The 27,451-nt window shown below is 42.9% G+C and overlaps 1 protein-coding gene across 1 annotated transcript; it reads left to right on the forward strand.

Moving 5' to 3' along the window:
* The first annotated feature begins 66 nt into the window (after nt 1–66).
* Nucleotides 67–26,079, forward strand: ACOT12 (acyl-CoA thioesterase 12). The gene is made up of 15 exons (XM_039696308.1): nt 67–207; nt 3,558–3,627; nt 6,625–6,685; nt 7,657–7,758; nt 9,703–9,835; nt 11,445–11,595; nt 14,394–14,513; nt 15,127–15,277; nt 16,582–16,637; nt 16,996–17,056; nt 18,322–18,405; nt 20,164–20,297; nt 22,574–22,702; nt 23,672–23,798; nt 25,407–26,079. Exons 1-15 carry the CDS (start codon nt 99–101, stop codon nt 25,539–25,541), a joined length of 1,623 nt encoding a protein of 540 aa, XP_039552242.1. The 5' UTR covers nt 67–98; the 3' UTR covers nt 25,542–26,079.
* Nucleotides 26,080–27,451: the final 1,372 nt, after the last annotated feature.

The raw sequence follows: 27,451 nt of genomic DNA on the forward strand, positions 1-27,451 counted from the left end.
CTCCGCGGGAGGCCGCCCCGTGGCGCGGCGCCGGTCCCGCCCATGGCTGAGGCGGAGGCGCTGGCCGCGGTGCCGGGCGGAGCGGGCAGCGTTCCCCCATGGCTGTGTACATGTGCCGGGCCGTGCTGCCGGCCCACGCCGGGCCCCGCGGGGAGCTGGCCGCGGGGCCGCTGCTGCAGTGGATGGACGCCGCTGCCTGCCTCGCAGGTACGGCCGGGGGGGCCGGGCCCTACCCTGGGGAGCTGGAGGGAAGGTGTCATCCCGTGGAAGGGACAGAGGGCTTTGGAGGTGGGTCACAGGGTGGAAGGGGCCACAGCGGTGATCCTGTCCCGCCTTGGGGTCATTCCAGGGCCCGGGACGCGGGATCGTACAGACACTGCTGGGATGGGACCAGCGAGCTGCGCTCCACACTCTGTCTGGGAAATGTGCTCAGTGCTCTTGAAAAAGTTCTTCATCATAGAATCAGAGTCCCCTGAGCTGAAGGGACGCACAGGATCACACAGTCCCACCCCACCCCTGCACAGACACCCCAGCAATCCCACCCCCTGCATCCCTGGCAGTGCTGTCCAAACGCTCCTGCAGCTCTGGCAGAGCCTCCTGTTCAGATGGAACTTCCAGGGCATAATTTTCTGCCCTTGCCTCATGTGGCATTGCTGGGCACCACCAGGCAGAGCCTGGTCCATGCTCTGACGCCCTTTTTGGACATTTGTACACGTGGATTTGTACGCACAGCCCCTCTCACCCATCTCTTCCCGAGGCTGAGCAGACCCACCTCGCTCAGCTTTCCCTAGTGAGGAGGATGCTCCAGTCCCCCAGTCCTTCTGGTTGCCTGCCCTGGACCCACTCCAGGAGCTCCACGTCTGTCTGGAGGAGCCCAGGAGATCTGGGGTCCAGTTGGGAACAGACACCACGAGGGTGAGGCATCAAATGGCACGGGAGAGCAAGGGAGGTGGTGGGAACGCGAGGATGAGGAGAGTTTTAAAAAGCAGCAGCAGAAGGGAAGAAAAGAGGTGGTAAGAGATAAGTAAGAGAAGGAAGGAAAGTACTAATTTAAGACTATTGGCACTTGTGTGCCAAAAAGAAGGAAAGGTGCCACTGCCTTGGCAGGGGATTGGACTAAGTGGTCTCCAGAGGACTCTTCCAGCCCTGACTATTCTGGGATTCTGTGTTTCTGTGAAACAACCACAGATCCATCCAGCGGGCAGAGCACTCCACGTCTGCCTGCACCTCGCCTTCCAAAGCTTCTAAACCCCCTCGCCAGCTCGCACAAGTGACTGGCGAGTGCTGTGAGCGCGGGCTGCGGGGGAAGCACGCCTCAAAGCAGCACGCCCCTTCCAGGTGTGTGAAGGAATGATTCCATTCCAGCCCTTCACTGCTTTAACCCCTCAGGAGTGATTTTCTGAGCACAAACTGTGCTTTCCCCTCGTATTTTCAGAGGGACCTCTTCAGATTTTGATACAAAACCTCCGATTTCTCTGAGCTCCTCTTGTGATGCTCGCTAAAAGCACGGGGCTGCTTGGGAGTGAGAGCTCTTCTATTTTCCAGGCTTCCTGCTGGTCCCCTCTCTTGCCTCTGTCACTCAGGACTTTGGAGCAGAGGTTCCCTGTGTTTGTACAGGTCCTAGTACACTGCAGATTCACCTTTTGACTGGAAGCTCTGGGTGCTATGGTCAAATAAATATCTTATTAGCTTGCTATACAACTTAACTATCAGGTGATTAAATATTAACAGTAAATAAGATGTTTACCTTTTCCAGATTAGCTCTCATAATTAATGCAAAAAGTGTGTGTTCCTTTCACAGCCAAATGTACCCCAGGGAGATGAGTAACAGTTCAAATTTAGTTAAAAATATTTCACAGCAGGTGAATTCTGGTTTTGAATTCCCTAAATCTTGTTTTGTTTTTATTTAACTCCTGCATTTTTTGTTTTTGTTTTTATTTAATTCCTGCAGCACTAAGGACATGTACTCAGCTGCTTTCCACTGTTGTGACTGCACTAATAAGCTAAGGTTTTTACCTACTAATAGGTATTTTTTTTCTCCTGCATCTCAGAATCCTCAGCTGACATAAAACTTCCCCACTGCATTGCCCTAGCTGATGCTCATGACATATTGTTTTGAGGGAGAATGATGAGCTTTCCGTGAGCTTGGTAGCACTTTGTGAGTCTTTCTGTCATTCAAAATGCTTGTTAAGGCTCTCTTACCACAACGTTCATTTTTAGGAAAAGACCTTAGGTGGAGGTTTTCAAACTAAGTAAGGTAGTTGCTGTCATCCAGTCTCATCTCCTGATGTTACCCATGAATACAAACACCCTTTACAACAGAATCACGATAAAACGTGTAAACTTCAGTCTTATTTAGCCTCTCTTTTCTCCTAAGAGTTGCATTGTGGTGCTCAGAGGAAGAAGCAGGATCTTCTGCCTGTCAGGCACCAGCCCACAGGTGAAAAACTCCCTGCAGGTGCAGAGTGGCCACTGTGTGTGTTGCCACATTTTCCTCACACAGAAAGCAAGGCACAGTTCTTCCCAGGAATATTTCTGGGATTCACATTCTCTGAGCATCGGAGAAGGAGGAAATATAATTCTTATCACTTGCTGTGTGTGCTTTGTGCCAAAGTGGAGTGCAATGTGGGGATTGTTTATCTGAAGTGAGGATGTTTTGTTCCTTTGGCCTATCAGGGCCAGGAGTTGTGTGTGTGTGTGGGACTGTCAAAAGACAGTCACTGGAGAAAATGAGGATGAGTGCAGCTCTGTGCAGTTGTGAGCAAGGGGGAGTGCAAGGCAGATTCAGTTCAGATTCAATGTATGCAGTATGGCATAATAAAGTAATTATTTAGCCTTCTGATTGAGACATAAACTTTAAGGAATTTAGAGATTTTAGAGGAGCTGAGATTTTAGTTATAGATAAACTGTATTGGAGTTAATGAAAATAAATGGAGTTAGGAGCTAGTAGTTAACTAATAATGGATTGCTTGTCAACACAAGGTTTGGTTAGCTGGGTTTATAATGAAGAATACAGAAACTGACAAATAGCTTTTAGAAACATAAGTTTCAATTGATTCTGAAACCAACTAAAGACAAGGAATGGGAGCTCTACCAAGGGTTCATTTGTCATATTTGCATTGAAAAGGTAGAAAGGTCAGAACGAGGAAGACTTCATTTACTTCCTCATTTTGGGACCCCCTCCCCATGAAAGGGACCCCAACCCATTTCAAGGAACAAACCATGCATGCCTCATAGCTTTTGAACTAATGAGCACAGGAAGCAGGGAAGGGGATGTACCAAAGTTATGATTATGTGTTTCTATTTCGGATATTTAATGGTTATATGGATAAAAGGACTCTGTAATCACCTGTAAATCACGGTGTGTATTTGGGAGCTTTCACTTTCTAACTTAAAAAAGTTAGAGAGTCTTTGTCTGTCACAGTTGGATATCAGTACTAGATCAATATCCATATTTTGTAATAAATCAGTGTGGTGCAGTCAGATGCATCATCCTCTCTCCCCTCATCTGAGTCCCCTTTGGTTTGTAACTGTGTGCCCCTGTGTCTCTTTTGAAGCTGAGAAGCATGCTGGGGTGTCCTGCGTGACAGCGTCCATGGATGACATTCAGTTTGAAGAGGCTGCCAGGTACCAACCAGCTGACAACTTCTCCTTCTTGCAGGTTCTTATTTGGCAGAGATAAACCCAGGCATGATAAAGGGGAGATAGCAGACCCGTGAACTCACCTCAGTCACAGGGCTAAGTCTCAAATCTGCTCTTTCCTACCTGTGATAGCCTGACCCACCCAGGGAGCAGGTCCACCTCACAGGGCAGAAATAAGCTGCTGTGAACTTGGCTTGGCAGTCGAGATGCCTGGTGAGAAACTGATGGCCCAGTGGTCTCTGGCTCTAGGGAATGGCTGCAGGCCATTGCTTATCTCTGTTAAATAAGGAATACTACCTATAAAACTTACTGTTATCAGTGTTTTTATTGTTGCAAGGTCTCTCTCAGTTAATTTCTTAACATCTTTTTCTTTCAGCTATTTTAGAAAAAAGATCAATGTTTTACATTCACTGAGCACTGAATTAACTGAGTCTACAAAATAGCACAGGACTGAACTTTTACCATTTTCTGTGGTTTTCAGTGCGATAAAAAACACCATAAGAGGAAATAGGACCTTTATTCCTAAACCATGCCTTTAGAGAACCCTAAAGCCATTACTTCGTGGTTTTACAGTGGGCAGTCTGGGAATTAATGAGTGGTTAGATGGGATGGTTGCACAGAGCAGTGCACATGCAGTTGTTGTGGCTGTGAGCAAAGCAACACTGGCTGCCAGATGATGTCAGATTAAAACTGTTGGTAAGTGTAAAATAAGCATCCACTCACACTTGAGACTGTTAGACCAGTGTCCATTAAAGTAAGAACTACAGCCAGTGACAAAGAAGAGAACATGATCATATGAATTCTGGAACTCAAAAGAGAATTTCTTGGTCTTCACAATATTGAAGTGTTTGTCCTGCCTTGATTTTCTCTGTGTTTTTAATTTTGTCCTTAGAAAAAAAAATTGTTTGTTAAAACTAATCAAAGTCAGGGTAGAGTTTCCCTTTCAGGTGTAAAAGTTCAGAGTTAGTAACTTCAGAGGACTTTTTATCTTGTTTCTTGAGAGCAGAACACAGCTTCTGGTATGCGATGAAAATACTTTTCCTTCCAGATTTGTTTCTGATTATTGCCACTTCTTCTCTCACTTGTAATGCCAATGTTTCATTTGTAACACCAATGTTGCATTTGTAACAAGAATTTCAGGTACAAATCTTGAAATTGTGAAAGAAATTATTTCAGAAATTATTTTTCTCTGCCAGGTCACCCCTAACATCCTTTTGGTAGCTCACTGAGCAATTTCCTAAATTTTGCCAAATCTAGTTCATTATACAAACATCTTGAATAAATTAGAGAGTTCTTGCTTCTCTCTCTGGTAAATTAATAAGATGTTTTTTAAGTAAGTGGCTTACTGTAAGGTTTATTTACCTAAACCAGGTTACTGAATCTTCTGCAGGGATTAAGTCCTCTTGTTTATTTCTGCTGAGATGTAAAGAGAAATTGTCATACATCTAGATAGTTCAAAACTTAGCTTTAAACCATGCTAACCTCTTCCTTTTCTAGTAACACACAACAGTTTAGTGGTGCTGATTTTCAATTACATCTGATTTAAAATTGCATTTCTTTATATTTTGTTAGTGTTTTTTGTGTGAATGATAGTCAGTTCATTCTGGTAAATTTCTGACAGTTTTAGGTGGTGTTGTGTGACTTCTGCCCCTGCATACCTGCAGCTCTGAACACTCTCCTTTCTGGGAGGGAGCTGGTGACAATGTCCTTCACAGTTCTGCCTTTTCTTTGCAATTAATAATGCAAAAACTGCTTCTGAGTATCCTCTGCAGAACCTAATGAGGGCTGTGCACCTGTAGATGGTCTTGGTTCTTTGTCCTGACCATTTCCCCTGCCCCAAAGGATTCCACCTGTGTTCTAGGGTGAGAACAAGAAAGAGAAACTTGCTGTGTACTTTGTTGTTCCTGTCAGGTCTTCTGGAGGAGCAGGTATCCTGTTTCCTATTTCCCATTCTACTTCTGCAGTGGAATAAGCAATTTCAGTAAGCCTTTACCTTTAAATGTCCCAACTTCATTCTTTTAAATTAGGAAGCAACTATTATTATTATTATTATTATTATTATTATTACTATTATTATTTTAAATAAACCGGGGTAATAACTGTGCAAAATCCTTCGCTGTTAATCTTTTGTCAGTACCCAAGAGCTCTGAGTTACATTTTACTTCAGTCTTGGCTGTAATTTTCTCCACTTTTCCTGCCCCAGGGCTGCTCTTTAGCATTTGTAACTCAGTTTGAATTCCCTGGAGGCAGTGGCCTGACACCCTTCAGTTTTGGCTGTGGCTCTGGCTTGCCCTGCACATTCTGTCCTTTTACTTCCTGCTCAGTAGAAAAACTTGAGGGCAAGCTGCCTTCCTTCCACCTTCTCAGCACTGCTTAGAGCTGGGATTTCAGGGGTTTGGGAACAAGGTTTGCTCCTGCTATGCACCTGGAGCAGGTGCTTTAGGAATTCCAGAAGGAAAGAAAATATTTCCTCATTTAAATCTGTTTTGACAATATGGAGAATTTTAAAGGTAATAAATAATAAAATAAATAATAAAAAATAAAATTAAACATAGTAAAAATAATACATAATATAGTGAAATCACACTAGATAATAATCTAGCAATTAAGAATCTCTAAAATTTGTACTAGATGTAAAGTAAATATTTGGTGCAGGATGTGCTTTGGAGCAAAAGCCAGAATTTCTGGGTGTACCTGGAGCACACCTGCTGCCATTCAGGCACCAGCAGAGAGAAGGAATGTTGCCATTAAGGTTGTGAAGTGGCTGTACTTTTATTGACCCAGTCTGACTGGAGAATAACAGTGTTGAATAGAAAACAGTGAGAAATTCACTTTTTTTACAGTGAATTCTCAGCACAGTGTGGAAGACACAGACTGATTAATGAGATGCTCTTCACTACTTTTAGGAGTACACAGAGAGGCAGATTCAAGCCCTTAGAAAGGTGCATGTTCCCTGCTGTAAGGTCTTACTCTTCTTAACAGGGTTGGACAAATTATTGCCATCAGAACAAAGGTGAACAGAGCGTTCAAAACCAGCATGGAGGTAAGAGATCATCACTCTTTTTTCTAAAGACGTTGAAGAAATAGAGCAGAGGTGGGAGCAGCAGAGGAGCACAGTGTGGCTCCATGTTTATTTGCCCCAGATATTTGCAGATATCTGAATAAAAACACTGCCTATTAGCACCGCTTTCAGAGTGTTACAGTCGTGTGTTTCCTGTGAAATAATCCATGTCAGAGTAGCACCTGGGCCCCCAAAAGTTAAAGCCTGTGGCAGATGTAGTGGGCAGGATGGCATTGGTGGTGTTGGTCTAGGCCAGATCCACAGAACAGGTGAAGTTCAAAGCATTTTTGAAACTTCTGATAGAAACGTACATATCTCAGGTGTGCAATGATCTTAATTTTCATACTGCAGTCAGTATGCAATGGCTTGCCTGATCACTTGAAATCAGAACTGAACTTTGGGGGTTCTTTTTTTGCATTGTGCCTGTGTCCAATTCCCATTATTATTAATGGGAGTGATGCATCTCACACGTAATGTATTCCAAAAGTTTCTAGAAATTAGAAAATAAACTAATTTTGATGTATCTCAGGCCTGTGCCACAGGATCAAACCCAGTGTTTCACATTCAAGAGCTTCATTGTGCTTTGCACCCCTAAGCACACTTTTTTTTGCATGTACAGATCTTAGAAACTGCTTCACATGGGGACTCCAAATGCCACAGGAGCAAATGCAAGGAAATATCCATAAAACTACATTTAAGTGTCTTCCCTGTTTTTGTAATTTTACCCTACAAGTGATGCTAAACAAACATAACAGTTGTGGTACTAAAAAACCTTTCAGAGTTGACTGAACATTGCGATGGCCAGAGATCTATGAGTGATTAGAGCAGGTTTTTTACCTTTATCCTTTATGTGTAAGGGACTGGTAAAAACTGCAGTATGTTGTCTCAAATCAAATGACAATGATGCAAATGCCCTTTTTTGTCTCCTTCCTCCACCACCTTCTTCCTTGTAGGTTGGCATCAAGGTGACAGTACAGGATGTTCTGACAAATGCTGAAAAGATTGTGAGTGTGGCATATGCAACATATGTGGCCAAACCAGTTGGTGGTGCAAAGGTATTTTTCCTGTTTTCTCCTAAGCTTGGAGTGCCTGGGTTTCTGTGAAGTAACCCAACTTTTCTGGTTGTGAAACACAGCAGAAACACTGTTTATTTTGATCAGTGATGGGAAAAAAGCATGAAGTTCAAGCTTTATAAGACAGAGTTTGAGGGTTTATTTCTAATTTGCTTCTCTGAAATGGTTGTTGTTGTTGTTGTTATTATTATTATTATTTCCATTTCCATTTCCATTTCCATTTCCATTTCCATTTTTATTCATTGTAGAAGTGAGGTCTTTGTGAGGGCTACAGTATTGACTGAGGCAAGCAGTGGAAAGGAGATCCTTGTAAGTCTCTCTCCTTTTCATAAGTTGATGCAGGGTGGGCTTTTTTATCCTTCACTTCTCCTCTTGGGGAGGTTGTTCAGACATCACTGTTCAGACAGAAGACATTGTTTTTAAGCTCACTTCCTATCTAAATTGTTCTTTGCCATTTATGTTGATTGGTTTTGACGCCAGGGTTGTTTCTTCTGCCCAGTGTTTGGCTCTGTGGAGGTGTTTGGAAATCAGTCTTGGTAACACTTGCCTTCACATCACTGTGCAGACAGGCACAGTCTTTTCAGAATTTTCTTGTAGGGAAGGCCAAACACTCCTCAGATTCTCTTAATAAACTCCCTTTGCATGTAACATTCTACTTTCTTGAATGTGACATCATGAGTCTGAATTTCCTGTCTCCCTGCATGTGTTATGACAGCATATCTGGTGCTAAACCTCCTCTGGAGATTGGCAGAGTCATCCCATGAGCAATTAATACATCCAGTCACTACTTCTGTCTCTTCTGAGGATGTGCCACAGTTTGGAGAGGAAACAGACTGGAGCAGTTTTACTAAAACTGCAGCCCAGCTCTTGTCTCTGAAGGGCTAATGGCTAAATTGCTACCCTGATAGCACTGAAATATTATCAAGTGAGAATTGTTTGTTATGTGTTTGATATCACACTCATAACATAAACCTGTTTACCTTTCGCCCAAATTTCTGGGGAGATTAATTCAGGATTGAATTGGTGATGATTAACTAAGATTAGGCTTAGGACAGGAATGTCCCAGAGAGAGTTCAGTTCAAATTCCATCACAAACTGAAGTCTCAGAGACATTAAAGAATATTTTTTTCAAATCCACTTTTCTGAAAAACTGTTTCTAAAGTTGTACAGAGAGAATCTCAATATACCCACCATCTTAACTTTTTATCTGGGCCATCTGGGAAAATCTAGGAAGCTCTTGAAAAAGGCTGAAAAGGACGCAGTGAATCTGCAAGAGGGTTAGAGGGAAGACTCAAAAGCTGAGAAACATTAGTTTAGCACTAATTAATTAGGCAGCACTGAAAGACACAAAATGTTGAATTTGTCTGTGGTGCACTGCTATGTGCATGATTTTAATGCTTCTGAGCTCGCCCTTCTAGACAAATCTCATGAGTGATTGTTCAGTGTCACCTCTGGTGTAATTATCCAAATGTAGTAATTGTCTTTAGCCAGTACAGGTTTGGATGTAGTTTGTCATTGAAATTACATATACAGGAATTTGCACTGACACCACTGACCAGTGCAACTGAATTATTTTCTGGTTCAAAAATTCTATCCTCAAACATTCATATTAAGTTCCTATTTTCCTGTCTTTTTATTTTTTTTCCTTAAATGAGAACTGTCTTAAACACTGTGTGCTCTCATGAATGTTTGTATTTAGAAGCTAGAAGCACTTTGTCGTTGAATTTTAATGAATGATTCTGAAAGGATAATGCAGAATCTCTTGAACTTTATACTCTGTGTTAGTTGTATTATTAAACTTGTCATCTTGGACAGATGATAGGAGAAAGTTGTAGAAAATGCTGATGCCATTTTAAGTTCAAAGTGCGCTTTGTCACGATTGTGAAATTCAGAATTGTTGAATTTTTTTCCTCCACATTTGCACAGGTTGAGTTAAAACCAGTGCAGCTTCTGTCTGCAGAAGACCACCTGGAGCACAGCCTGGCTATTGAGAGGAGGAGAATCCGCCTGGGCTACATCCAGGTCTTTCAGAAGCTGATGCAGGAGAGCAATAAGGAAGGTGATTTCTGCACTCAGCACAGAAGGTGGAACACTTATGGGCAGCTGGAAGGAAGGAAAAAAGCAGGCAAAACATCTCCTTGGGGTTATGGTGTCAGGTAGAAAAGTTTGCCAGGTTTGTGGGTAGAGGTGCCAGAGGTGTCTTAGGCAGTTATTCTAACAGAGTGGTATTTCTTTGTCTCTCAGAAATCCCAGGTGTAAAAAGGCAGGGTTGAAGGCCAGGTGTCTGTTAAAGAGATGTGAAATGCAGATCTCCACGTGGTTCTGTGTGTGAGATTTCACAGGTCACACAGAACTCAGCAATAAACACAGCAATAAACTTCTGTGACACTAGTTGTGATGTAGACAGAAGCATGAAATTCACTCAGGCTTATGGCCATATCTTTGCCAGAAAGGAAAGTAAGGACTATGTTTATGCCCCAAGATGATTCCCAACAAGCAGAAGTTTCATTACATGGGGGTCAGAACAGGTAAAAAAGTTAGAAAAACGGAATGAAGAAACAGGTTCTTCTTTATATATGGGAGTAATTTCTGTTTTTAAAGAAAGTTGCACTCATAACTTGTTGTGTTCCCCCACAAAAGAAATTACTCAGAGCAGTTAAGAAAATATGCTGGTATTTGGAAAATCTGAGCTGTAGCTCCATGTATAAATAACAAGCATTATGTGGCTTTACTGAGGGGAGATTAAACCTGTTATAAACAAAGATCTAACCTTAACAATTTAGAAAGACTTCATAGAACTGAAGAGTCTTGTTTGGTACAAGAAAACAAGCTATTTGTCTTCACAATAACTGTCTCACAGGGTACAGTTTAATAACCTGAGTGACAAATCAGAGGTCGATGGGTTTTGTCTCCACTGCCTTTCCTGGAAACTTCTTTGAAGGATATTATTGTAGCACTAATTCACCTCCTTAAGGAGGCAGAACAAGCAGAGTGGGAGAAGAGAGGAGAGAACATTGTGTGTAAAGGCTGCTAGGTAGCAGCACATGTACAAATCATACCCTGAAAGTGAGGTTTATTTGACGAGTGGATCTTAGGGAACACCTTGAGTAGGTCCAAAGTACAAGTTAGTCATATGTTTCCACACACTTACATAATCACAAAGTTAGCTAATTATGGTACAAGTCAAAAGTACCATTCAGGACAAGCAGCTCCTAGCATAGATAGGCACTTTTAAAATTACTTGCTGTAATCTCGTGCCTAAATATTTTCCTGGGAAACACCACCAAAAAGAATTGAGGATTAGAGTGAGGATGCATGGCTAAACACTTGAAAGTGAGATCAGAAGTGCTCAGGTGATACAAGGTGGTTCAGGTCCTCATTTCAGTCATTTCACTCAGGTGTTGTCTTGGGTAATTACAAGATTTTTAACACAGGGACACAGAACTGCCTCTGACACAGGGATGTGGGCATGCACTGAGGGCTGGCAGCAGCAGCTCCTGGGAGAACAGAGAAAATGTTCAGCCTCCTATTCCTTCCCTTGCAAACCACGGGGCTCTTCTGTGCCTTTCTGTTTTTCTTCTTTTTGCTGAGTCTGAAGCAAGCTGCTCTCTTCACTGGGTGTTCTTTCTTCTGAAAGCATTCATTGATGCGTTGCTGCTGTGTTTCAGATACTTGTGAAGAGAAGGATGCAGTTTCAACTGAGCATACCCACGTGCAGAGCACTGAGCTTGTCCTGCCTCCTCATGCAAACCATCATGGAAACACTTTTGGTGGCCAGATCATGGCTTGGATGCAGACAGTGGCAAGCATTTCAGCAAGGTACTTTCCTGCAGCATTGTCTCTGCGTGTGGTTCTAAGTGGATGAGCTTTTAATGTTAAAGGTTTCACAGGGATTTATTTTATGAAGAGTACAGACCCAGGCCTTTGTGACTTGTCTTCCTTCTCACATTACAGGAGGCCTTTGAACTATCTAAGTGGTACATCTCCCACAGCATGCCATGCCACTGAGACTCAGACATTATTCTGTTACACATACAGAGCCTAAGGCAAAAGAGGCTGTGTTACCTTCCTGGGAATCTTTGCAGAAAGCTAACACTGGATACAGGAACAGAAACCTGCTCTCCTTGTGCTTGGTGCAGTGTTTTAGAAACAAAGTGAGGTGTTTAATCAGGATAAAACTGATACTCACCCGGTATCAAGTGACATCCAAAAATGAACAGCCTGCTAGAACTTAGTCTGCAGATCCTCGTGATGCCAGAAGAAAAATAAGTCAGAGAAAAAGGATCCACATGAACAGGCTCTGTTTTGTTGGTGTGTGCACAGAGTGGATGCATAACCCTCAGCAAGTCACTTGACCTTTCAGACCCTCTGAGTTGCACATCCTATGGCTTGCAACAATTTTAGCAGTTTAAAGAGCTCGGGCATCTTCAGGTAAAAAGAACAAAGTATGTTTTGTGACACTGCCTGTCAGTGTGACCCAGGCACATAATCACTTAATTCCTCTTCCCTGGAGTCAAACCGTTGTTTTTCTCCCTTCCTGTTCCTGGACACTGCACAAAGCTTCTTTGTGAGCAGCACTCAAGTTTCAGTCTGAATTCTCCTTGCATACCGAGTGACCTAATTCACTGCAGGGACGTTGGAAATGTTTTCCCTTTTTTATCTTTAATAATTAAATTACTTCTCCATTCATTATTCATATGGTTTTGATTTGTAGCCAGTGGTTGTACTGATAACAACAGATTTTCTGTAGTGGTTGGATAAACAACTTGTTTTAGTAACAACAGAGTGCACTGACCTTACCCCCACGTGCAGTTCCAGTGGCTTGAAGGGACTGCTGCAGATTTTTGCCGTAATATGACTCAGAATATTTACCTTTTTTCATCTGATAAATTCTACCTTGTGGGAGTCACATTTAGATTTTAAAAAAAAGGAAGGGAGACATCAGCAAATGGAGTACTGGACAAATTTTCTTCAAAGTAATTAATGTCCAACATGATTACTCATGTTGATAATTTCAGGAATAATAGCTGGTGTCAGAGACTGACACCAGCTATTATTCCTGAAATTATCAACATCTGAAAGCAGAGATGTTGTAGTTTTTGCTTGAGAAATAACTACTCTCACTATGAACTTTTTGTGAGGCCACTCAGAGTTAGACCCCACCTTTAAAGGTGCCAGGTAAGAATTTTTATGGGCACAGACAGATGGAGGAACTGAAGAGGAGGGATAGCCCTAGAAAAATAAATTTCTAATTTCATTTTAAAGGTTGCTCACTCTCCTTCTTGCCTCCCCACTACCTTTTTTTGGTCAATTTTGAAAATCTTGCAGATAGCAATATAACAATTTGAATATTAGTAATATTAACTTGAACTTGATGGATACTTTCTTGTTCCTTACATTTGCAACAAAACCATTCAGGGTGTACTTTTCCAGGAAAGAAATGAATATTTAAGCCTGATATCTGGTTTGTTCCTCTCCTCATCATTATTGTGTTTGCATCTTTAGAGTGAACATTGTAAATAAAATCAACACTTAGCATTTTAAATCAGAGGAGCAAATTATTTTAATTTAATTACAAAGTAATTCAAATGTATTAGACTGTTCAAGAGATGTACCAGTCAGTTAATTAGCTGCAGATAATTGTGTGCATTTAACAATACTGGTACATTAGTTTCCAAAGTGCAGTTGAGTTAAAAGCTAGAAGTGGTACAAAACTGTGTTTTCAAATTTAGAAAACTTCACCATGGAACAATATATCCTGGATATGCACATGGGCTCCTTACTGAGAGCAGTGTGTTGCTAAAAATAAATGTCATATGTTGTATATTGTCCCCTCTTCCTGTGATGCACAGACATCCCAGCAGAAAGTGAGTGAGTGGGCTTTGAATACATGCAGAACTGATGAAGAAACCTGATTTTTGCCTGCTCCAGAGAGCTTGGAAACAAGATTCTATTTACACAGACTGCATCTGGTAGCCATGTGAGGCTATATCTGTCTATATCTATATCTATATCTATATCTACGTCTATCTATAGCTATATATCTATATCTATATCTATCTGTATATGTATACATATGAGGGTTTTTAATTCTCATTTCATATGAAACTAGCAGAAAGCATCTATAAATAAGCAAAATGTACAAATATTAAGAGTAAATAAATTGACATGGCATTGCTTGGACACTGCCCCTGGTGGTCAGCCTTTCTGCTCAGGTTTCCTTTAATTGTTTAAAGGCTTTAAGGTCTGGCATTTTTACACGGCTCAGGAGCCTGCTCCCCGTGCAGTCCTACAGAAATTAATGAAACTGTGAGGTAGGTGGTTCCTCTGTAGGTAAGGGATTCATGGTCAGCCTTTCACAGGGGGCAGTCTCAAGCAGTGAGAATTAATTGGTGTTTTTAGAACGTGTTGGAAATGAAACAGCATGACATAAGTGGTATGATGATGGTGGAAGCTCGACTTACATGCTCTTGGAGCTGAATATGCTAGCATGGAGCAGATCAGTGTAATTTAGTGACCTTCCAGGTCCTGCAAACCCTGTTCCTGTAGTCAGTGCGCTGGCTGTGCTTTCAGCACAACTGTGTGTTTTGGTCTGTCTCTCTGGCTTTCTGTTTCAGCCGCCTGTGCCGTTCACACCCCATCCTGAAGGCTGTTAACATGTTCAAGTTCTGGGGGCCATCCTTTGTGGGTGACCGCCTGGTCTTCAATGCCATTGTCAACAACACTTTCCACAACAGGTAAGGCTCCTCATCTGTTGTCTGCCTGGGCATCTCCAGCACCTGCCTACTGGGTGTTTCCGCTTTCATCAGTAGGATTTTCATTAGTGATTTACTTATTTTTCAGGTGTGACTTTGAGGCATGTAACTATATCTGTAACTGCCTATATGTGCCTTTTTTTTATTTTGTTTCACTTTTATCAGTGGAAGTTTAAAAAAAAATTCTCTGACTTTCAGTTTAAAGATCATTTATCACCAAATCCCATTCCTGTCAATGCAGACAATAAATATTCCTCTGAATCAGGGATTTTCAAGGGCCGAGTTGCTGCCATAGATTTGGCTCTTCAGAAGATGCCAGCTTCTTGCCAGGATCTTCCCATCTTGGCATTTGTTGACAGACTGCATTCTATTTATTGCTTTTTTGTGTTACTGCTATTTAGCTACTGCCTTTTTCTGAAATTTTATTTCAGAATGTGCCTGCCCAGACTGAGTAATTGATTTGCTAAGCTACAGAAGGTATTTGAGTCAGGTTTCCTGCACATCTAGAGGTACTGCAGTCCTTTCCAGCATGTCTCAGGGCTGCTTCTGCATCACTGGCAGCCAGGTCAGTGATTTATTTAAACTTTCCTTTCAGTGTGGAGGTTGGTGTGCGTGTGGAGGCTTACAACTGTGAGGAGTGGATCCAGGACCAGCCACGGCACATCAACAGCGCATTCCTCATTTTTAATGCCTTGGATGACAAAGGGGAGCTGCTCACCTTCCCCAGGGTCAAGCCCACTACTCAGGTGAGCTCTCAGGAGCAGGGTGGTCACCACAGCCTTCCTGGGGAAGCAAGGACCAAGCAGGGCCCTGCAGTGCATCTTCTTGCAGGAGAGAAAAGCTCCAAATGAAATGTTTGCCCTCGAGTGAGAGGTTTGTTATTGTTAGCTTCAGTCTTCCAAAAGTGAGAGGCTCAGTGGAGGATCCTCATGACTAGAGATTCTGTGGTTGATGGGCAGAGAAGAAGAGTCTGATGTGTTTGGAGATTTTTCCACTTGTCTACATCTTGTGCAATTTCCAGTGACTGAAGATGAAATTTATAAGTATTCGGTGAATAGTTATTTTTATAAACCCTTAACAAAGATGAGAAATAGAGCAAATAAAGAAGTCTGTGGGAATCAAATCCCATGAAGTGGGTGGGCTTTTCAGTTCCTTTGACATGGAGATCTCAGTTCATGTTTCCCTGAAAGTGGTTCATGAAGCACTTGAAGAAGTTTGAATGCTGTTGTTGAATTATTTGCTGTGTTAATACCTGTCACTAATCTTCCTGCTCCAGTTACAAGAATTTTAGAGAGCCAGTGTAGGCAGAAATTAAATTATTTTTTAACATCAGAGACCTCATTTTTCTTAGGATGGGGACTGGACAAATGAGTCAAGGTGTCTTATGTACTCACTGAGGCAGTAAGTTTCACTACTGCCCATTGCAGGCTGTCCCAAGAGAAGAACTGATGTTGAAAAACGTAATTTCCCTTTGTGCTTTCAACACCAGATGATGATAAATTGGATTAATAGCTTATTTGGTGGGTGGCACATTTAGAAAGAGCAGAATGTGTGTGGTGCACTGCCCAGCTGCCACTGCTTTAGGACCAAAGAGCACCAGGAGGATGCTACAATGATACAGCTCTTCTATCACATTGGTTTTTTTCAAGTTGGTTCTTTTCAATTTTCAGAGAATATTGCTAAGGCAAAAACTAAACCACCACTTTATTTGGGTTAGCTTGTGGAATTGCACAATTACTCCTTATTTTCTTGTATTACTGCTCTGGCATTTGCCCATCTGGAATAAATAATTTTTAGATGTCTTTTCTCAGGCTTTGTTCTAAAATAATGAGAAGTGTTGCTCTCTGGTTCACTTTTCATGCAGGATGGTGTGAGGAGGTACGTTTACTTGGATTACCTTGTGGAAAGGCCATTGCACAATTATTCTTTATTTGCTTATATTACTGCTCTGGCATTTGCCCATCTGGAATAAAGAATTTTTACTTGTCTTTTTTCCGGTTTTGTTCTAAAATAATGAGAAGCGTTGCTCTCTGGTTCACTTTTCATGCAGGATGGTGTGAGGAGGTACCATGGAGCTATTGCCAGGAGGAGGATTCGACTCACCAGGTATAGCTGGGGAACAAGCAGCTCTTGATTTTGAAAACTTAATTTCATAGTCCTCTAAATACAGTAATTGAACTATCCCTAACATATATATGGCTGTTATATGGCTTACATTTATAAATAATTTTGTTTCAGTGGCACTGAAATTGTTAGAGGCTACTTGTCTCAACATTACTTTGCTCTGGAGGTTATTGTGTTTCACTGTCTTTCTTGGAATGAAAAAGCAGTTATTGCAAACCAAAAATTGATAAAGTACCTGTATTTAGAAGACACTTAAACCTATAGAAAGTGATCTTTCCTAGCATACACAGATGTGTGAAGAACCAGTTGATGCTACTGTGTCTCTTTAATTATGTTTTAGAAAATGCATGCTATCTGCTAAAGGAGACAAGCCCTCTGATGCCTGGGAGACAAGCAACCAGGTAATCTGTAGGTGCATAAAAAGCTGGTTTTGTGCACCTTTTGGGGTGTGTGAAGCAGCTGGTCAGGCTGTGGCAGTACAGGTGGACCCTCTGAAGTGTTGTGGTAGTCGTGAGGAATGGATGGATGTGTAACACAGTGAAATTTCTCTTTAAAAAAGAGAGTAGATGATTCACTACTGATGTTAGAAGAGTAAGTTCCATAGAAAGGATAAAAATTGTCTTTAAAATAGATGCATACAAGTGGTCCCTTCCTGCAGATTTATCCCTCAGTGTCCCCAGCTGTTATAAAAGCTGAATTTTCCTGTGGAGGAAGTATTTTGGGGTTTTGGTTTTTGTCTTTTTCTAGCCACAGAATATCTGAAAAATTGCAGTGAGGAAATAGTTTAGTAAGTGCTACAAGTTGGGGGAGAGATAGCAGCAGAGAGATGAACACTGGAATAGCATAAATCTGTGGAAAGAGAGGTGAAATCATGTTCATTCCCATATTCCCTGCACCAAGTGTCTCTGGTTTGGACATGCTGGGCCATGGACAGTGCTTGTGTCCTGCAGTGAATGGTGTTGAACCTGAACTTAGGTGGATTTATAGATAAGCTAAATGTTGTTTCAGTGTCCAGTTTTTGTGGCTAAAGCAGCTTTTTTTTTTTTTTTCAGAGCAATGAATGAAATGCACACAATGATAAAAAAGGCTTGCCTAAGATTTATTTCCTGTGAAAACAAACCCTGTCAATAAAGACTCTAAGGCTGTATTCTTTTTATAGAGTGGTTAAATGAGAACTCCATCCACTGTAGCCAAGCATAAAGAATGGATGTATTTGCATTTTCTTTGCTTGTGAGCCTGCTGTGAAAAACAATTGCCGAGATGGACCCAGCTTGGTAGCAAAGAAGAGGTTAATTTTCAAGTAGATTCTAATTACTTAAGAGGAAGATGGACAAAACCATTAATTCAGTGGTCTGAGAGGTTATCTGTATTGTCTCCCTGGTGGTCAAAGTTGTTCTTCACAGCTTTATAACTGGAGAAGCTGAAAATAGGGTTTTGTTGTCCTTTAATTAAGACTGTTTTGCCAACAGCCATGTGAGTGCATCAGGAAGCCACTGGAAGTGTTTTAATTCAGAAACTACTGAAGTGTGTTTTCACTTAGGAGGAAAATAAACATTTGTTTGCAGTTGAAGCATAATGATGGGAAAAAAAGAACACCTCATTTCTGCAATGTTCAGTGAAATGTACCTTTACCCCTCCATTTTCAGACACGTGTCTTGTGTTTCAGGCATATTTGAGTTACAGCAACATAGCTGCACTGACACACCTGGCAGGAAAACCAGGGTGGGACATAACCAAGACTCTGGATAATGTAAGTGCAGAAAAGAAATTACAGAAATCTGAAAGAAAAGCACCTCCCTGTTTGTGAAGTGGTGTTGTAAACCCAAAACTTGTGTAACCCAGTTCTAGCAGGGGAAGATGCTGCTAGGAGAAGCAGAAGTCAAGGGAAAACCTGGTGTTAACCCTGTTGCAGTGCATGTTTTCCAGAAAATGGAGAGACACCTGGCATCTGCCAAGGCTGGGTTTCTGAAATGTGGCTGGTGACTGGCAGTTTACTTCAAGATTGTGTAGATCCAGAGGTGTTTTGGGACAATAAATGACTTTTGCAGTATTTTAGTCTGACCTCCTGTGCATTGCAGGCTATGAAACATTGCTTAATGACTCTTGCCTGTAGACAATAGGATACTTAAGTAAGAGCAGATGCAAATCATAAGGAATTCCAGTGATGGCAAAGCTGCCAGTGCTGTGTGTAGGTTGTTCCAGTGGTCAAATATTTCAGTAAACACTGCTGTGCCAAATAAACAGCAGACAACACTGGTGCTGGGAAAAGCAAGCTTGAATCAGATCCTGGAGACAGGCAGAGATAACAACTGGGGTTGTTCTTCCTGGGGAAGAGAAGGCTTTGAGGACACCTTGAACACCTCCCCGTACCTAAAGGGGGCTTACAAGAAGTCTGGAGAGGGACTGCACAAGGGGGAATGACCCTAAAGTGCAGAGGATTTGTTCCCTTTTCCCTGCAACTGGAATGACCCCAGGCCGAGTGACAGTTTTTGAAGGTAAGACATGGCACTCTGATGTCTTTGACACGAAACCACAAGACTTGTAAGGCTGCAGAGACAATCCAGCCCTGCCAATGTTCACTTAGCAGAGAGATGTTTTAACAGCTGCACCTCCTGCTTTGTTTTGTGATTTCTCAGGTCCAGAAGACGCCTAGAACAACATGATTTTTGTTCTGTGCCTTAGAGGAATGTTGATGCAGACCTCCTGTAGGTGGTTTTTAAAGCTCTTAAGCATTTAATTTTACAGCAAACTTTACTTCAGCAAGGCACTTGCTGGATTATGCTGGGGCTTGGTTTCTCTTCCAAGATAGGAAAATCCAGAGAAATACAAAATCTGTGTTGTTGCAGAAATGCAGAAAAAATGGAAGATTGCTCATTTTTGATGTAGGAAAAAAAAAACCAAAACAACAAAACCTCAACAGTGATGATGAACCTTATGAATTGTGCATCACTTGAAAATGCAAATCTGTTAAACCTCTCAGTGTTTGAGAAGCAAAAAAGCACATGAATTTGGGAATAAAATCCTCTAATTCTAAACATTCTGTTGTACCCATCCTCTTCCATTTCATGGGGTTTGTGGGAGGTGACAAGCCCTTCTTGTGTGTGCATTGTTATGTACAGGTTATTCCTTTTGAATTCTCTGGGGTTTAGGTCTATGAATATAAACAGACCCAAAATAATCAAGGCAAGATAGTACAGGTGTGGGACAAGAGATGCAAAACTGTGATTTTGAGTAGTTATTCAGAATATCATTAGTTCTGAGTGCTCTTCTTCACAGAAGACAGCAAGGGAGAAAAAGAAGGATATTTTGGAATGGGAAGTGCTGGGTTGCTCTAGGGGCAAGAGGGCTAAGCCAAGGTGTGGCTGATTTGCCTGGACAAAGTCGTGTGGCATTTCCCAGGAATTCCTGAGAAAACCTGCTTAAAGTCCTAAATATGTAACATTTATGCAACTAAATGCTTACTCATTCTTTGTTTATAATACATGCTGGGGTTTTTTTTTCCTCCCAGGTGAAAATCTGGACCCACGAGGAGGGTGCTGTGCTGTCATTCAAGGTGGAGATGCAGGTGAAGGTGCCATCCCACGTGGCCTTCTCCCTCCTGTCCGACTTCAGCCTCCGCCAGCGCTGGGACAGACACTTCCTGTGAGACCCTGTCCTGTTAGGAACAAAGTGTTGTAAGAGTTTGGCATCAAATGTTCATTAGTCAAAGTGTGAGTTTTTGGTTTTTTTGTAGTGTAGCAGTAAAATTTGGCTTGTGCTTAGTCTGGTTGCAAAATACAGAGTGCTCTGTCCAAAGAGAGGGATAGGACAGAGGTAATCTTTTTCTTAAATGAGCACAGTTCCAGTCCTAGGCAGGTGTATGTTAAAAGTGACAAAAACCCAAAAGGAGTAAAAACCGAAAAAGTTTAAAGTAAGAACTGAGGTTGATATATTGTGTGTGCTAGCTTTAAAAATTGAGGAAAAGCTGTATTCCTTCATGTTTGTCTGTTAGGGACACTGATGCTCAGTTTCACTGTACAGTCAAAGTAAGAAATAAAGAAAAATTGGGTCCTTCAAAATGCATATTTTCAGAAAAATAACATGCTTGAAAGTCTGTATGATTTGAAACAGATTTTGGAATGGCTCTAAGGTGTTTGAGGTTTTTTATTTACCTTTTATGGTGTAGAATAGTGATTAGACACAGTTGAATTGAAATTATACTAGTTTGATTTGGTGAAGCATTTTCAGTTAGTTGTTCCATCCTGAAGGATTTTTACCAGAGGGTGGAAGTGGAACCTTAGGGATATTTAAAAATCTACAAACTCCACTGAATTTACAGCTTGTAACAAACAGAACCTAAAGAAATACTGCTGATGAGGTGTTGCAGAAAACCTAAATGTTTCACTCTCTCTGCCTTGCTGCTGGAACATGGAAATGAAATGTTCAGGGGCAGGATGGAGCCCATTTGCAAGCTTCCATTTCATGGGGTTTGTGGGAGGAGACAAGCCCTTCTTGTGTGTGCATTGTTATGTACAGGTTATTCCTTTTGAATTCTCTGGGGTTTAGGTCTATGAATATAAACAGACCCAAAATAATCAAGGCAAGATAGTACAGGTGTGGGACAAGAGATGCAAAACTGTGATTTTGAGTAGTTATTCAGAGTATCATTAGTTCTGAGTGCTCTTCTTCACAGAAGACAGCAAGGGAGAAAAAGAAGGATATTTTGGAATGGGAAGTGCTGGGTTGCTCTAGGGGCAAGAGGGCTAAGCCAAGGTGTGGCTGATTTGCCTGGACAAAGTCGTGTGGCATTTCCCAGGAACTCCTGAGAAAACCTGCTTAAAGTCCTAAATATGTAACATTTATGCATGTAAATGCTTACAGTAATCATTCTTTGTTTATAATACATGCTGGGATTTTTTTTTCCTCCCAGGTGAAAATCTGGACCCACGAGGAGGGTGCTGTGCTGTCATTCAAGGTGGAGATGCAGGTGAAGGTGCCATCCCACGTGGCCTTCTCCCTCCTGTCCGACTTCAGCCTCCGCCAGCGCTGGGACAGACACTTCCTGTGAGACCCTGTCCTGTTAGGAACAAAGTGTTGTAAGAGTTTGGCATCAAATGTTCATTAGTCAAAGTGTGAGTTTTTGGTTTTTTTGTAGTGTAGCAGTAAAATTTGGCTTGTGCTTAGTCTGGTTGCAAAATACAGAGTGCTCTGTCCAAAGAGAGGGATAGGACAGAGGTAATCTTTTTCTTAAATGAGCACAGTTCCAGTCCTAGGCAGGTGTATGTTAAAAGTGACAAAAACCCAAAAGGAGTAAAAACCGAAAAAGTTTAAAGTAAGAACTGAGGTTGATATATTGTGTGTGCTAGCTTTAAAAATTGAGGAAAAGCTGTATTCCTTCATGTTTGTCTGTTAGGGACACTGATGCTCAGTTTCACTGTACAGTCAAAGTAAGAAATAAAGAAAAATTGGGTCCTTCAAAATGCATATTTTCAGAAAAATAACATGCTTGAAAGTCTGTATGATTTGAAACAGATTTTGGAATGGCTCTAAGGTGTTTGAGGTTTTTTATTTACCTTTTATGGTGTAGAATAGTGATTAGACACAGTTGAATTGAAATTATACTAGTTTGATTTGGTGAAGCATTTTCAGTTAGTTGTTCCATCCTGAAGGATTTTTACCAGAGGGTGGAAGTGGAACCTTAGGGATATTTAAAAATCTACAAACTCCACTGAATTTACAGCTTGTAACAAACAGAACCTAAAGAAATACTGCTGATGAGATGTTGCAGAAAACCTAAATGTTTCACTCTCTCTGCCTTGCTGCTGGAACATGGAAATGAAATGTTCAGGGGCAGGATGGAGCCCATTTGCAAGGAATTTGTTGGAGGAGCTGCTGTTGCCCACACCAGGGCCTGAGCTGTGCGCTGAATGTTTTCACAGGACGTGTGAGGTGCTGCAGGCTGTGAGTGAGGAGGAGAAGATCTACCACGTTACCTCTGCCCCCACAACAGGCCACCAGCCCAGAGACTTTGTGATTCTGGTGTCCCAAAGGCAGCCCAGCAGGCCACAGTGAGTATGGCTCTGATTTTCACTCTGGGCACTTTGGGGCCACTGTCACCTTGATCTGCCACCGGGTGACAAAGATGGCATTTTACTTTCTAAGGTGTGAGATTCTGAGTTTGTACAACCAGATTTGCTTTGCAATGTGAAGGTGCAATGAAATGAATCCAGATCATCACCAATTTTTAGCATAGTGCAGTACTGATTCTTTGATAGTGACTCTCTGGGAGTGGTCTGCCAGGAGGCCAGAATTTCAAATGGGCAAATGGGGAAAGAAATCATGTCCAGGAGAGCCTGTCAGTGGGCTGAAGCATCTGGCTGCAAGTTTGGTTTCTGTTTGTTTGAATTGACTGTGTACTCACATTCCCTGTAATTACAGAGTTTTTATTCAGTCAAGGAAGTTCTTGAAATCTCACACATTTATTGTATTGGTACATTCTGTCAAGTCCCTTGCTCAGTTTAACATACCCTACTTTTTAAAGTTTATTATTTTTTATTAGATCTCCTTTTGTTCTTGCATAGTGAAACACGGGTAAATGGAACTTTTGGTGTCTCTCACCCTTCTGTATTCTGTTTCTTTTTCCACATTCAGTAATTCTTCAAGTTAGCACTAAAAGGCAGTATTCTTTACTGTGCTTGCTTTCCCCCTCCATGGGGGGATTGAATGAGTTTGGATACCTTTACTGTGGCCACACTGTGAAGCCTCTGGGTAAGGGTTATTCCCTGATGCAGTAACTGTGGGAGAGCAGAGTAAATTAAAAAGAAAAGGTGGGGAATTGTCCTCTGGCTGCCACAGAGGTCTCCTGGACTGGGGTCTGTGCTGAAGCCTCACTGAGGCTCAGCAGATCCCCAGCTTTGAACCAGGGTTATTGAAAGCAGCGGAGGTCCTCTGCCCTCCTGTGAAAATGAGATGCTGTAGTCACTTCTGTGAATGTTTTCCACAAGGGGAAGGGTGTGATGCTTGTCCCTGCCCTGCAGGGAGCCCTACACCGTGGCTGTGAGGTCCGTGACCCTCAGGGCAGTGCCCCCGAGCCCGGAGTTCTGCAGGAGTGAAATCCTCTGTGCTGGGTTCCAGATCCACAGCAGCAGCAGCAGCTCCTGCACTGTGAGTAGCCCTGCTGTGCCCCCTGCCCTGTCCCCCCTGTCCTGGGGCTGTCACCTCACCTGAGCTGACAGACTGCAGGGGGAACAGCAAAATACCTCCAAAAAAGAAGATCAGTCTGGGTGTATGGAGTCTGGCTTGCCCAGCTTTGGCCAATCTGTTAGAAATGAGCCCTGAACTGAGCACTGGAGGCTGCCCTGTCCCTCCAGAGTCATTCACTGACTCCTAAAATATATCTCTAGAGGATGTGCATTGCACTGGTCTCTGGTGGTGTGTCTCTCTTTCCACTCCCTACAAAGGCCAAGGAATTAGTTCAAATTAAATTCCTCCCTTGAAGTTTCATATGCCAGGAATCACACAATCTGATTCCCATCTCTGGACCCATACCAGTCTTCTTTGCCATGGGAAGGCTAAAACTTTTCCATTGAAGAAAACACATTTCTGACAACTTTCAGCAGCTCTTGGTGGCTGCAGTTCCTTTTTTTGGGGGCAACAGCTTTGCTCACAAAGCACAGATATTTAACATGTTATACACAAGTGTTTCTTGCTGCACTGCTCTGTTCATTTACCTGCAGATGCTGGAGGGTCTGAGATCATTGAAAACACCCAAGCTCCTCTGCCCTCCTGTGAAAATGAGATGCTGTAGTCACTTCTGTGAATGTTTTCCACAAGGGGAAGGGTGTGATGCTTGTCCCTGCCCTGCAGGGAGCCCTACACCGTGGCTGTGAGGTCCGTGACCCTCAGGGCAGTGCCCCCGAGCCCGGAGTTCTGCAGGAGTGAAATCCTCTGTGCTGGGTTCCAGATCCACAGCAGCAGCAGCAGCTCCTGCACTGTGAGTAGCCCTGCTGTGCCCCCTGCCCTGTCCCCCCTGTCCTGGGGCTGTCACCTCACCTGAGCTGACAGACTGCAGGGGGAACAGCAAAATACCTCCAAAAAAGAAGATCAGTCTGGGTGTATGGAGTCTGGCTTGCCCAGCTTTGGCCAATCTGTTAGAAATGAGCCCTGAACTGAGCACTGGAGGCTGCCCTGTCCCTCCAGAGTCATTCACTGACTCCTAAAATATATCTCTAGAGGATGTGCATTGCACTGGTCTCTGGTGGTGTCTCTCTTTCCACTCCCTACAAAGGCCAAGGAATTAGTTCAAATTAAATTCCTCCCTTGAAGTTTCATATGCCAGGAATCACACAATCTGATTCCCATCTCTGGACCCATACCAGTCTTCTTTGCCATGGGAAGGCTAAAACTTTTCCATTGAAGAAAACACATTTCTGACAACTTTCAGCAGCTCTTGGTGGCTGCAGTTCCTTTTTTTTGGGGCAACAGCTTTGCTCACAAAGCACAGATATTTAACATGTTATACACAAGTGTTTCTTGCTGCACTGCTCTGTTCATTTACCTGCAGATGCTGGAGGGTCTGAGAGCAGCGAGGACATCCAGATCACTGGAGTGCTGTAAAAAAGGCCTGCTTTTTGCAAATTATTGCCTTCAGTTTCAGAAGCACCGTGTGCTTCTATTCACATCCAGAAAAGCTGTGGTACTCCAGGCTCTGCAAAGAAATGGCTAACTTGCAATCCATAGGCTTTCTTGTTTCATTTGCTTTTGTTCAAACAGGTGTGTTACTTCAATCAAGTGACATCAGGAGTTATGCCTTACTTAGCTGCAAATCTTACTGGCTCATCAAAATCCATTGAAGACACTGCTTTGGAGTGTATAAAGTTTTTGGAGCTGGAAGACAGCAAGTGCTGAAGTTAAAAGCAGATTTCTGAAGGGACATCTGAGGATTATCAAGCAGTTCTGGTTGAAATTCCTGCAAGGGTGTTGATCATTCTCCTGTAGGTGACTTGCTTCAGATCATGTAGTCAGTATTGGGCTTCAGCCTGAAAATACCTGGTACAAGCATTTCCTATCAAACCAAGCTTAGGCCTTAGGCTCTAAATTCAATCTTTAATTTAAAAAAGATTAAGGAACAGATTGTGCTTTTGATTGCATTAATGAATTTTATATAAATTGAGGCAGAACTTGGCTCAGTAGAGCTGCAGTTCATAAGACTATCTCACTATTTTAATGTTACATTAAACAGAGTGGCATCCAGGCTGTTTGAAAACACCATCCCTTGTAATCTGCAGAAACCAGTGCTACCAAGTAGCTTTGCCAGTGCCCTGACCTGGCTGTGCAGGTCATTATTTATAAACTGATTACAGCCCGTGTAAATTAATGTTTGCTAATGTCTGCACTTTAGTACTTGTCCCTTTATCTGTGACTCCCAATAAATTATTGTTTCTGAGGTTAGACTCACCACAGATTTCAGTGTTTGGGGGTGCAGCAGGCTGCCCTGCAGTGCCGGTGGGTTCTGCAGGAGAGCCCTGAGCTGCAGCCTGTGCCAGGCTGGACACACACAGAGCAGGACTCCTGGGTGCTCCCGGGCCGTGCTGAGCTGTGCCTGCCCTGCTTGCTGCTGTGTTTGAGCTCAGAGCAGCGTGTCACCAGCGTTTGGATCTGGGGCTGGGCTGCAGCACCGCCACTCCGTGTCACTGCAGTGCCAGCACCGCCGGGGTGACAGCTCTGCGGGCTGGCACTGCACACGCCTTCAGCTGGCCCCGCAGCCAGACCGAGCCTGCTGCAGGCGTTTACAGAGCCCACCAGCGCTTTGCTCGGGACAAGCGTGGCAGGGAGGCACCCAGGGGAGCCCTGCGGGTGTCACCTCGCCGGTGTCCCCTGGCCTGTGGCTCCGTTTGGGCACAGCTCTGCCTGCTGGGCCACCCCACCGGGCTGTGCTTCACCAGGAATGCAGGGAGAGACACAGCTCCAGCAGCTCTGTCCCCGAGCCCTGCGGCGTGCAGGTGCTGGCAGAGCAGCCCCGGGATGCACAGGTAGCCCGGCATCCCAGCGCTGGTGAAGAGAGACCCCTAATGTTGGCTCTGCACACAGCCAGCCCAGATGCTGCACAGCCCTGTAAATTGATGGATTTACACCTTTACAAGCAGCACCTTTCCAAACGGCTTCCTGCAGGCACGCATCGCTCTGTGAAACAGCAGTGGGTACACCTAGCCAGTGGTTTTGTCCAGCAGCTGGAGCTCAGATTGCCCTGCAGGAGCTGGAGGCCAGCCCCTCCTCGGGAGCTGCACCAGGACAGGCTGAGTCCACAGTCCCAGGGCTGCAAGAACACACTACAAAGCTAAGGAGCTGAGAAATCATCTAAAAAGACGCTTTTTAAACAATGTACTTGATTCATGGAATAGAAAGGAAATGCTTCTTAACCTGGGAAAAATGTCTGTTGCCAAAATGTCCACGTTAAACTGACAGCTTTGAGTTATCCAATAGTTAATTAAAACTCCGTAATTAATCCTTGGTTTCATTCACATCCACTCCTCTTCCCCATTTAAAAGTGTGCTCTGATTAATACAAACTGAACACACTCCTCCAATCTCAGTCTCCACAGCAGCACTAAGAAATCTAAAATATGACCTCCAACCACTGCATTCTTTAGCAACGTTTTATTTAAAATGATTATCTGTACAAATATAAATTATCTCCACATAATTTAATTCCCCATATTTTTTCTTTGGCTGCAAGAAAACTGTCAGGGTGCACTTCTCCAGTAGTACTGGTGGAGGCAAGAACTCTGTTTGGAGTTGGTTGCTTAATTTTTCTGTTTA

This window comes from Passer montanus, unplaced genomic scaffold, assembly GCF_014805655.1.
Source record: "Passer montanus isolate IOZ18808 unplaced genomic scaffold, ASM1480565v1 scaffold97, whole genome shotgun sequence".
Classification (NCBI taxonomy): Eukaryota; Metazoa; Chordata; class Aves; order Passeriformes; family Passeridae; genus Passer; species Passer montanus.

Bases quoted from the DNA above. Each gene is read 5' to 3' on its own strand.
- ACOT12 (XM_039696308.1), top strand. From the start codon at position 99: ATGGCTGTGTACATGTGCCGGGCCGTGCTGCCGGCCCACGCCGGGCCC. The intron at 208-3,557 runs GTACGGCCGGGG...TCTCTTTTGAAG, and splicing joins CGCCGCTGCCTGCCTCGCAG to CTGAGAAGCATGCTGGGGTG. The intron at 15,278-16,581 runs GTGAGCTCTCAG...CTTTTCATGCAG, and splicing joins GGGTCAAGCCCACTACTCAG to GATGGTGTGAGGAGGTACCA.